This window comes from Neltuma alba, unplaced genomic scaffold, assembly GCF_004799145.2.
Source record: "Neltuma alba isolate B1F8T4 unplaced genomic scaffold, ASM479914v2 tig00011342_pilon, whole genome shotgun sequence".
Classification (NCBI taxonomy): domain Eukaryota; kingdom Viridiplantae; phylum Streptophyta; class Magnoliopsida; order Fabales; family Fabaceae; genus Neltuma; species Neltuma alba.
This window is the reverse complement of record NW_021636043.1, coordinates 1,082-11,927: the sequence shown is the minus strand read 5'-3', so window position 1 is coordinate 11,927 and position 10,846 is coordinate 1,082. Positions and strand designations below refer to the sequence as shown.

The following is a 10,846-nucleotide window of genomic DNA, read 5'->3' as shown; positions in this document are numbered from 1 at the left end:
CCTCTTAATCACCTTGGCTAAATGTACTGTACTTTTGTTATAATAATTTGTAATGTAATTTATGCATTAAACTTGAATTTGCACATAAACAGGATATATATATTGCATTTCTATGGAATTGGCATCATTTATATTTTTCATAAATGAATAAATTCTACTTAAAATGTGTTAGAGACAAACCCTAAACTCCAAAAATTGTTTTTAAAATGGATTAGAGACGAAAATTTTCAACTCAAGTTTCATTATTTTTAAGCAATAAAATCCTTTTTACAGGAGGAATGATTTAAATAAACTGAAATCCATCCATTCATATGTCTATATTACCATACCCCCTCATTGATCAAGAGATATGAGTTTTGCATATTCAACATGTCAAGATGGTTTATGGTTAGCAATAGTAACAATTTATTTACATACTAACAAATGTTTAATAGCTTGAAATAAATCAAAAGTTGTTAACCCAATTGTTATGGCTTTGCAAAACTACAGACAAAAATAAAAAAATTTACATAAAAATTATAGGCACTAAAACACAAATCTAACCAAGAAAAAAAGTTGAAATAATATTTAACCAAAATCCCCAAATTTCCTATGTATGTATATACACACAACAACCAAGACAAGAAGCTTAGACATGATAGATACATTAAGCAACACCAAGAAAACCCTAACGATTCATGCTTCACTAGTCCTTGCTCCTTACTTACATTAAAATTACAAGAGCTATCTTCCAAACACATTGATTTATTTGGAAGCCCCATTTCACACGAAAGGTACACATTGTTATATACACATACCAGAGCATTTCTAGTGTTTCTAGCTTCACTTTTGACAGATATCTTCTAGTGACTGAAAGGCCTATTCCCCCCCCCCCCCACACACACACACAGACCTACTTGAGAGGTGGGTCTCACTATTCTTTCTATCTTTCTCCACACTGGATCCTTAAATCAGAGGAGATCATACCTCATGCTACTTTGAAGCTCTCTTGCAACCACCTGGCATGAACTTGCATTCCGGCTTCAGTTAAAGCATTCAAAGAAGACTGATACAACCTCTCATCCAATCCTGTCCCTTCCATCTTCATGTCCCTTAATAGTCTTACTAGTTCATCAACTTGTCCAACCTTTGAGAACACCATCACCATCACACCTGCCATAGCCCTATCAATCTCTCCACCATTCATTCTGTACTCCTTGAAAAACTTGATGCATTTTTCAAACTCTCTTGCCTTGCTATACGCTACAATGATGCTCGTGTAGGTAACCTTATCCGGCGCGACTTTCCTTCGCTTCATTTCGTTCCATAGCTTCTCAACCTGCCTCAAGTCCTTTACCCTCCCGTGCATGTCTATCAAAGAATTGTAAATCCACACGTTGGGATTGCACCCTCTTTCTTTCATCTTAGCCACAAGCCTCATGGCTTCTCTTAGCTTTCCTGTTCTTCCATACATCACAACCATGCTTGAGTAGGCCACAACACATTTATCATAGCCCTTTTGTTCCATCTCCGAGAACACCTTCTCTGCTTCAGTGTATTGGCCAATACGACAATAAGCATTTATGATTGATGCATAGGTGACCTGTCCTGGTTCATGACCTTTTGAAACTAGTTGCTCATAAACACTGATAGCAGCTCTAAATCCTCTCCTCTTGCTGAAGCCATTTATAATAGCACATAGTATGCAGTCAGTGACCTTGATACCTGCCAATGCAGAATCATTAGCTCCGGTATCAGTATATGCAATGTGAAACAAGGAAACATTGTAGAAGTAACATGACTTCAAGTAATCAAAAGGAGGGGTTGGTTTTTGGGTCTATCTTCTAGAAATAAACTTGATTTTTGTGGCAACCTTTTTTGGACCATGAAGAAGGTGATTATAAGTAGATCGAGCTAACTTTGATAAAGATGGCGGGTTTGGTTTGCGAGTGAAAGCAGATAACAAATGCAACTACAAATGGGCTGTACTAGTACGGTAAGAAAACAGTCATCATATGCCCTGTAATCTGTGACATTTCCAGTGCTTATGTGCTTAGAAGCGCATCTTCTCTCTTCCACTGTAATGTGTTGACTGGCTTTCTTTTGACTATATGTTTGGTTTTGGAAAATATGCAATGAAAAATGAATGACAAGAGGGAATGAAATAAACGAGAAATAATAAAAACTCAGTCCTATTAACTTGCAACATGTATGTACATTTATCTCATTCAAGATGAAGTCTTTGTTTGCAAATAAGTCAATGTAAAGTAGTAATGTCTGTATCTTATGACAAAAAGAAACTCTATCTTAAATCTCCTAATACATATAATTCTAGTTAGAGTGGACAAAATATGAACAGTGTGCAGCTTCCTACAATTTATATAGATATATATATTATCCCTTCATCAAAACTCAATTAAAGAATCAAAATATGTAAGGCATCTGCATCACCTGCATTTTCCATTGTTTTAACTACTTCAAGAGTCTTCTCCATTAAACCTTCGTCAACGTACATCAACACAAGTTTGAAGTACACCTCTGGATCCTTTATCCTTGTTTTCCTCTTTGCTTCTCTAAGAAGCTCCTCTGCTACATCCACCTTACGCAAACTTGCAAAGGAGCATATTAATGTAGAATATATAGAATCATTAATAACCCCTCTTTTATTCATGTCCCTGAAGTACTTTAGAGCTTCGAATGCTCGTCTTGATTGGCCTAATGACTCACATAAAATGCCATATATCACAGACCAATATCTTTTTGAAGTAATCAATGATCGTTCACTTCCAAGTTCTTGAAACAACTGGACCACTTTGTCACTATCACCAAGTTTCATGTAAGCCTCCATAGCGTGTAGATAGCATCTGGAATAATCTGCAACAGTTAACTTGGTGGATATCATGCGTTCAAAGACTAAAACACTGCTCCTATACATATGAAGCTTATTGTAGCTTCTCAAGGCGGAATCAAAAGCTGAAACAGCAACTTCAGTACTTTGAGAATCCTGGAAAACATCAAGAAATGCCTCGGCAATCCTGAACTTCCTAGATCTTATGCATTTACTAATCAATATAGAACATGTAGCTACATCAGGCAACACAGAATAAATCTTCAGGTCTTCTGAAACAGATAAAATGGAGCCCCATTTCCTAAATCTCAGCAAATACCTGATCACATGCTCTAAAGTTGATTCCTCTGGTCTAAACTCAGGCCTCTCTTTCAATCTTTGATAGTATTCATACCCAAGTTCCTCCGTTTGAGGATCTTCAAATAACCCACAAACGAACTCATTCAGATTCTCAGCACCAGAAGGCTTTGAGTACTGCGACACATCATCTGAAAATTTCACATCGAATTGGATTACAGGAGCATGGGGTTGACATGCTTCTTCTTCCAAGATCGGAGTGGGCGAGCCTGAGAACCTAACAGTGAAGAATCGAGGATTGGAGTGAGGAACAGAGGAAAAGGAAGCGAATTGAGAAGTGGGTACGAGAGTATGAAGAAGGTGGTAGGTTCTTCTTCTGCAGCAGTTGGTAGTTGAAGCCAAAGACCAGTCTGCAGAACTGGAAATGGCCATTATTGTTAATGAAGGGATAAGATTTGGAAGAGAATAGTGTATAGAAAAGGTTGGTTCCATATATACCTTATCGTCCACTAGATTTCGTCACGCATGGGAAGGTCATTGGCCACTCAAAATTTGACGAGTGGAACAATGGCAGGCATAGAATTATCTGCTTCCATGGAAGCCACGTGAGTTATTTGCAGCCAAGCTACGCTGTTCGCAATATTTTATGAACAAATTATATATTGTCTACGGTGCCCCCAGAGTATTGGCTTGGAAAAGTCTTAAAATTTTGTGAAATTCACAAATAAAGACCTCCAAATTACTGAAATTATGCAAAGGTCATCTGAATAAGTAAAATTACCGTGAGGACCCAGTCTCATATTATAAATATGAAATATTGATGAAATGTCTGAAATACCTCTCAGTCAAATGACAAGTTGACTATAGAAAATGACAAGTTCACTTTAACGAATAACAACTTCAATAGATCAAATCACAACTTGATTGAAGGTATGCCAAATGACAAGTTGACTATGGGAAATAACAAGTTTACTTTAGCGGACGACAATTTCAGGAGACCAAATTACAATTTGACTGAGGGGCATTTCAGACATTTCTCTAAGATTTCATATTTTGCAATATGGGACTGGGTCCTTCATAGTAATTTTACTTATTCAGGTGATCTTTGTGTAGTTTTAATAATTTAGGGGTCTTTATTTGTCATTTTCTCTAAAATTTTAGAATAGAATGTAAATGCATAAATAAAAATAAAAATGTAGCAATATTTTTCATTTATAATATGCATCAAGCATTTCCAGCAATGGAAAACCTATGCTATTTCAATTGTATGTGTTAATTTATTTTTTCACTATCCTTAATATAATAATAATTAGTTTCACATTTAATTTAATCATAACTAGTTTGATATTTAATTTGATCCTAAATATAAACTTAAAACTCACTCTGTCTTTTATATTTATCTATTTTTTCAAGATAATCCTTGTAGTAATTACACATATTAAAAGTTATATTAAATGGCAATTCCAACTAATACACAAGAGTATTTTAGGAAAGACAATACCTATTTATTACAAATAAATAACTTAACTAATTTTTTAATCTATTTAAATTAATTAACTAGATCGGTAGTATTGTCTTAGATTATTTAAAAAAATGGACTTTGATTTTTTAATTTAATTTAAAATTTCCTCATGTCCTTTTTGTGAAAATTTTTTATATGTATGATATTTTTTTTCTGCCATCTACATTGTAAAATTGTTTAAAAATATTAATAACAAAATATCAAACTATGTATTATTTTTTAAAAATAATTTCCCCTCATTTATGTGGGAGAATGACAGAAAAAGAAGTTGAAAATTACAAATTCCAAATCGGGTTTAGTAAAATATAACTTTAATTAGTATTAACAAGTCTGAATTTACAAATGACAATAAATTTTTGTTGATATTTCTTGTTTGGTATTTACAAAATTTCAACTTCTTTTTTTGGTTATTGTCCCCATTTATATCCTCCTGGCTTGCTTCCTATTTCCTTCTCTCCTTTTTTTTCCCCGGTTTGGCAAGCAGTTTTTTTTTGGTTTGGGAAATTTGGTAAAAAATGCTTGTTTAAAAATTTAATTGACTAAAAAGACTTAAATTTGAGTGCGTACAAGTGTAATCTATGGGTGTAATAAATTTTCCGTTGTGTGCAACATATCTTTTGCTATGTGCAACAACTCTAGTATTAATAATTATTGCACATTATTGATGATATGTTACACATAGCGGAAGATATGTTGCACTTACGGACAAGTTACACTTGCTTAAATTTAAGTTCTTTTAACCCACTAAGTTTTTAAACAGGAACTTTTAGTCAAATTTCTCTTTTTTCACTTTTTATAAAACATTAGTATTTATTGACAAAAAACTAGTATTGTGAAAAATGTGTATTTTAAGTATTTCATTGAAAATTTAAATAAAAATAAACATTTTTTATGAGCACATTCGAAAGCCAATAAAAACACATCTAAATTGAACGTAATTAAGTCCTAAAACAGAACCTGTGATTGAATTGAAATGAAAATAAATAAAAAATAAATAATTTCTGGTGTGAAGCCGGAAAAGCTCTGGTTTGGCAAGTCATCTAGATCGGGCTTAGGTTTGGGGGCTGCTTTGACCTGCCGAGGACCTCAGGTATGGTCTCAGCTTTGGATTCTTAATCTTTCCCTCCTCTTCTCCGCATAGCCGTTGAGTTCTGGCTAGTGGTTTGTCCTCCTTTTCCTCCTCCAACTCTCTTCTTCTACTTCACTGTATAACTCAATTTAATGGGTTCTTTCTTCTTCATTTCTAGGAACCAAGTTTTTCTACTTAAGGTGGAAAATCATCAGGGAAAGAAATTCCCGAATTTGGCTGACTTTGGAGTACGAAATCAGCCTCTATTTTTCATTTTCCGAGTCAGTGGAAAATGGGGACTAGGGTTCCTGTGCAGCACTATAATCTCAACTCTCCCACTTCGTTCATTGAGGGCCCACTCCACGTTCTCAACACCGTTGAGAGTAGAACCTCCGATATGGATGACATCGAAGCCGAGGTCGATCGCGAAGCTGTCACCGAAGATAGCTTGGACAATGATAATGATACTGGTGCCGTCGTAAGTTGTATTGCCTGGTGTCCCCCCCCCCCCCCCCTATTAAGGAAAAAATTTCCCCTTGTTTAAAGCCTAAAAGTGGGAGCCGTATCTTGTCCTATGCATATGCGGTCTTTCTATCAGAGCTGATACATAACTTCAATTTTCATACAAACACTGCAGAATTTGTTCTTTCACGCTATTTATGTGATTCATGTCCTGTATCCTTGTCATCATGGATTGTCTCCGTTGTGCATAGTTTATTCAACTTTTCAGGCAGCCGGTTGATGGGTGGGCTTGAGCAAGAAAGTATATGCTTGTGGTTGTAGAGTAATTTAATTATACAGATGATTTGTACTTGTTTTGCAGGACTGCATGCATGAACCCCATAGGAATTCCTTGCCACTTCACAATGTGGAAGTTGAAGAGGATCGCTCCAGTCTCGAGAACAACGACTCTTCAAGGGACCCTTATAATATCTTGACCATTGATGGTGAAGTACTAAAATTTCTTGGACTTGTTTATTCTTTTAGTTGATAGGAATTTTTGTCTTTGGGTTAAATATATGTGATCATTTAAGATGAAGTTGTTGCAAACTCATTTTATCGCAACTTCAAACTAGATGTTTCACCCATCGAATCAGCAAGGGCAAGATTTCTACAAATTGTTGTGGATCATTTTATTGATGACCATGTAATTGAAGTGGCTGATTCTGAGGCTGATTACACTGCTCAGTGTGGGCAAGATAAGCTCAATAAAAGGAAGACAAGAGAGGCCCAGTATGAAGGAGATCCTAGTTTTGCTTTACCTCTGATGTATATTGCAAACATGTACGAAAGCTTAGTAAATGATGTCAACACCCGGCTTGCTTCCTTGAATGGCATTCGTGAAAAGACAATTGGGGTAGCGCTAGAAGCAGCTGGTGGTTTGTACCGAAAACTTGCCAAGAATTTCCAAAGAAAGGTACAGAAATCTCCGCCGCCTCCCCCCCCCCAAAAAAAAAAAAAGAAAGAAAATTATGAGAATTGAATCAGTCCTCAGACTAGTCGAGGAATTGGTTCAAAGTTCACTAGTGGGACCGTGGTCAAACCAATCATAACTAACCTAATATGCTTTTAATTTTATCTATAAAATAAATAAATGCATAATAATGAGATCTTCTATAAGATTTAAGTTTACGCACTCTTCTGTTACTTACCCTCTAAGATAAGAGTGAGTTGGACATTTTTGGGAAACTAATGCATTGTGACGTGGATGGACTTCTATTTATTTTTCTTCACAGTTTTTGATTCACTGATGTCTTTATCAAGCTGCTCCCCGTCAGGACCATGCACATACAAGAGAAGAGAATTGGCAACTTCCATGGAAACAAGGACAAGGTTTCCAGAACTAGTAATTCAAGAAGAGAAGCGTGTCCGCTTTGTGGTAGTCAATGGTTTGAATATTGTTGAAAAACCAGATGCCATGCCTATTGATGATGCTGAGTGGTAAGTTGAGCATCTTGGTGTTTTACTTTACCAATTGCAAATGCTTGTCTGACTTGTTTGTTTCAGGTTTAAGAGATTGACAGGTCGCCACGAGGTTGCTATCTCTGCACGTGACTATAAATTTTATTCTCCAAGACACAAGTTTAGGCGTACAGCATCAAACATGATGGCCAATATCTCTGGTCTACCTGTAAGCATAATATGGCTCATTTTGGCAATGAAATGCTCCTTCTAAACTTCTAAGAGAAGTTTCTGTGACTGCAACTTTTTAAGCATTACTAAAAATGCAATTTCTATGTATGAACCTTGGCAATGAAGTTCAGTTGGCTCAGCTCAAATTATTAATTTATGCGCTTGGCTATTTTTGACTCCATAATCATGATTGATATTCATAAAACCACGTCAATAGCTTGGTCATACAATATTGAGAGAGTAACTGCATTCTAGTTTATGGGCTTTTGTAAATCCAAACTTCATTTAGTGTTTCATGGTCCTGACTTGACTCAATTCTGCAGAGTTATCCTGGAGCTGACAACTCGTCTACATTGAGTACTTCTCAAGGATTTCGCTCTGTAAGTGAAGCACAAGTTAATTTGCTTTTCTTATAAGTTTGTCTTTCAATTGGTTGGTCAGCAATTAGTGTTTTTGTCACTTCAAACCAATTCATTTGAAGATTGCAGAGATGACGGTAATCATTGTAACCACATTTACAGTTTTGTGGCCGTTGGGGTCTGACGTGCCCCAGTCACATGACTACTTGATACCTGTCTTTTGCATCATCTCAATTACATTTTATTCATTTGATTTCCCAGTTCACCCTGCAAAACTTGTTGCTGAGGTTTATTATCTGTGCAAATTGTACTATTTTGACAACTCTTATCAATACAGATCACCTTATCAGTTTTGCCGAAACACCAACTATTGCATGGTCTAGACGAGAACAGTTGATGAATTGGTGATATCATGTCACCATATTGTAAGGGGGAATGAAATTTCTTATAATTATCTAGATTTAGAAGAAATGGAAAAAGAAAAAGAACAAAGAAGGAAAGAAAATTTGAAATGTTTGGTTAGACAACAAGCAAAGGAAGAAATAAATATGATGGTTAAAGTTAAAGATTGTATCCTTATTTTCTCTTTGAGATCAAATTCTTTATATTCCCCCCATGCCCCTATTTTCACTGCAATCTTAATGGTTAATGTGAAATGTGAATCTTCCACTGAACTGACGAGAAGACATGACTGATTTTGATCTTGCTGATGCGTTAGAAATTTAGAACATAGGCACCATTTTTATTTCTTCATGTATTTTCAGCAGCAAACTCCATGCAAACATCACATGCAAGCTTTGGCTCATCAGCCTCAGTTTCATCCAGTTCACCAGAACCATCAAACTATGCATCAGAGTCAGCATGCAGGCCCCTATTCTCACAACAATCACTGTGGTCCTTCCTCACACTTACCTGAAATTTCTCATGCTCACCAGTCACCAACAATATCTCAACAGTTGCCCTGCTTACAACCACTCACAAGTGGCCATGTTGGTGGACGCCTGCATATACTGGTGAGTATATTTTGTAGAAATTGAGGGTTTTTCCCCTTCAAACTCTATTGAATGAAAATAGTTGTGTGTGTGTGTGTAAAAAAGGAGGCAAAAAACTCTGTAATTTAAATCTCAAGAATTGGTCACCATATGGTAAAGCTAACAAAACGAAACTTCCTATGATCTGAGATTCTTGTATGAACCAAAGCACTAAAAGTGCACAGTGATTTCAGGGTGTTTGGATAAGTTGGAAACCAGACTGATCTAGAAAGATTCAAGTTGGTGAAATGTAGGTCATTGACCCAAGTAGAAATGAAAAAAAATGGCAATGAACGCACAAGAATTTAGAGGGAGCTTAAGGCTCCGAAGCCATGACAAGTTGTCTCGAATTCTTATGGATGTTCATTGAAGCATAATACATGGGTGCTTATAGGTATCAGTGAAGCTGCGATAAGGCAATTGCAAATCTGGAGACAAGGGACCAACGAGATAGCTAATATGCACATATGCCAAAATAGTTCCATTATCTACGCTATTTCTAGCAGTAATAATATCTGAGAACTATAAAAATACCAGCAACGATGTCACTTTTAGGGAAATGTGAATGATGATCCCTTATTTATGTCAATGTCTTTCCGAATCCAATTAAAATGAATTTGCTTCTATATTCTGATAAAAGGCACATTTTACTCATAATTGCTATGTTTTATGTGTGTGTGATTTGTGTTTCGGCCCTGCGCTTGTTTCTTATTTTTTAGGCTCTTATTTTATTTATGAATGCAGATTTGCGATTTTATCAATTCGTTGTAATTCTTCTGTTGTTGCTCTGGGCTTCTATCATAGTGGAAGACTCAGTGTTATCTTGTTATGCTCCATGGGAGTTTAGCAGGGCAATTGATTTTGATAATTGAGATAACTTGATATTGTGTAACTGCTGTCCTTTTTCCTGACTGAGAAGCTTTACCATTGCGTTGCAGCCATCGAGTCCTGCAAAGTTTTGTGATGAATGTGGGGCCCCATTTCTGAGAGAAGCATCTAAATTTTGCTCCGAGTGTGGTTCAAAGAGGTTTGGAATATGATATTGAGTGTTCAAACTTCGAAGTGCAGCCATATTCGTGAGTTGGGTTTGTCCTCACCATTCGTCCTAGTTCTGATCAAATGTCTTCATAGTTCATGTATAAATTAGCTTTCCTAAGCATTTTCACATTTTTGGGAAATGCATTTAATCATGTAAATAGTAAGAGAAAATTGTTTGCATTAGCGTGCGTGCGTGCGTCGACGCAGTCCTTTGATAGTTCTCACTTTCGGGCGACTAGAACAAATAACCTTTGGATTTACTCCCTCACTTTAACTTCTTTCCCATAGACCAGGGGACATGGTAGGTTTTGGAGGTTGTCTGGGATTGAAAGATGGGCTTAATAACAATTGGATCAACTTTTTGTAATAAAGATGTGCTTAAATTATAATGATAATTATAAATTACCTATTAACAGAGGGCTTGCATTAATAGTAAAATTTAAACTCAAGCCTTAATGACTTGTAAATTTCATCTTCATCAATTAGACCAATTTTTTTTATTAACAAAAGAAATTTTAAAAAGAGACTTGTTTTCCTGAGAAAAAGAGGCTAGGGTTTTTTTCTTGCGAA

General features: G+C 35.9%; 2 protein-coding genes across 2 annotated transcripts; one reads left to right on the top strand and one right to left on the bottom strand.

Annotated features, from left to right (window-relative positions):
• Positions 1-539: 539 nt before the first annotated feature.
• On the bottom strand, positions 540-3,586 carry LOC114712262 (pentatricopeptide repeat-containing protein At5g13770, chloroplastic). Its single transcript, XM_028896752.1, has 2 exons — positions 2,431-3,586; positions 540-1,704 (listed from the first exon to the last, which is right to left on the bottom strand). Exons 1-2 carry the CDS (start codon positions 3,554-3,556, stop codon positions 968-970), a joined length of 1,863 nt encoding a protein of 620 aa, XP_028752585.1. The 5' UTR covers positions 3,557-3,586; the 3' UTR covers positions 540-967.
• Positions 3,587-5,739: 2,153 nt separating this feature from the next.
• Positions 5,740-10,459, top strand: LOC114712260 (uncharacterized protein At2g02148-like). Its single transcript, XM_028896750.1, has 9 exons — positions 5,740-5,807; positions 5,894-6,193; positions 6,539-6,662; positions 6,792-7,124; positions 7,485-7,656; positions 7,723-7,846; positions 8,172-8,228; positions 8,972-9,220; positions 10,177-10,459. The coding sequence occupies exons 2-9, from the start codon at positions 6,008-6,010 to the stop codon at positions 10,276-10,278; spliced, it is 1,347 nt and encodes a 448-aa protein (XP_028752583.1). The 5' UTR covers positions 5,740-5,807; positions 5,894-6,007; the 3' UTR covers positions 10,279-10,459.
• Positions 10,460-10,846: the final 387 nt, after the last annotated feature.

Bases quoted from the DNA above. Each gene is read 5' to 3' on its own strand.
- LOC114712262 (XM_028896752.1), bottom strand. From the start codon at position 3,556: ATGGCCATTTCCAGTTCTGCAGACTGGTCTTTGGCTTCAACTACCAAC. The intron at 1,705-2,430 runs GTGATGCAGATG...CTGCATTGGCAG, and splicing joins TAAAACAATGGAAAATGCAG to GTATCAAGGTCACTGACTGC.
- LOC114712260 (XM_028896750.1), top strand. From the start codon at position 6,008: ATGGGGACTAGGGTTCCTGTGCAGCACTATAATCTCAACTCTCCCACT. The intron at 7,125-7,484 runs AAAGAAAGGTAC...TATCAAGCTGCT, and splicing joins AAAACTTGCCAAGAATTTCC to CCCCGTCAGGACCATGCACA. The intron at 7,657-7,722 runs GTAAGTTGAGCA...TGTTTGTTTCAG, and splicing joins CCTATTGATGATGCTGAGTG to GTTTAAGAGATTGACAGGTC.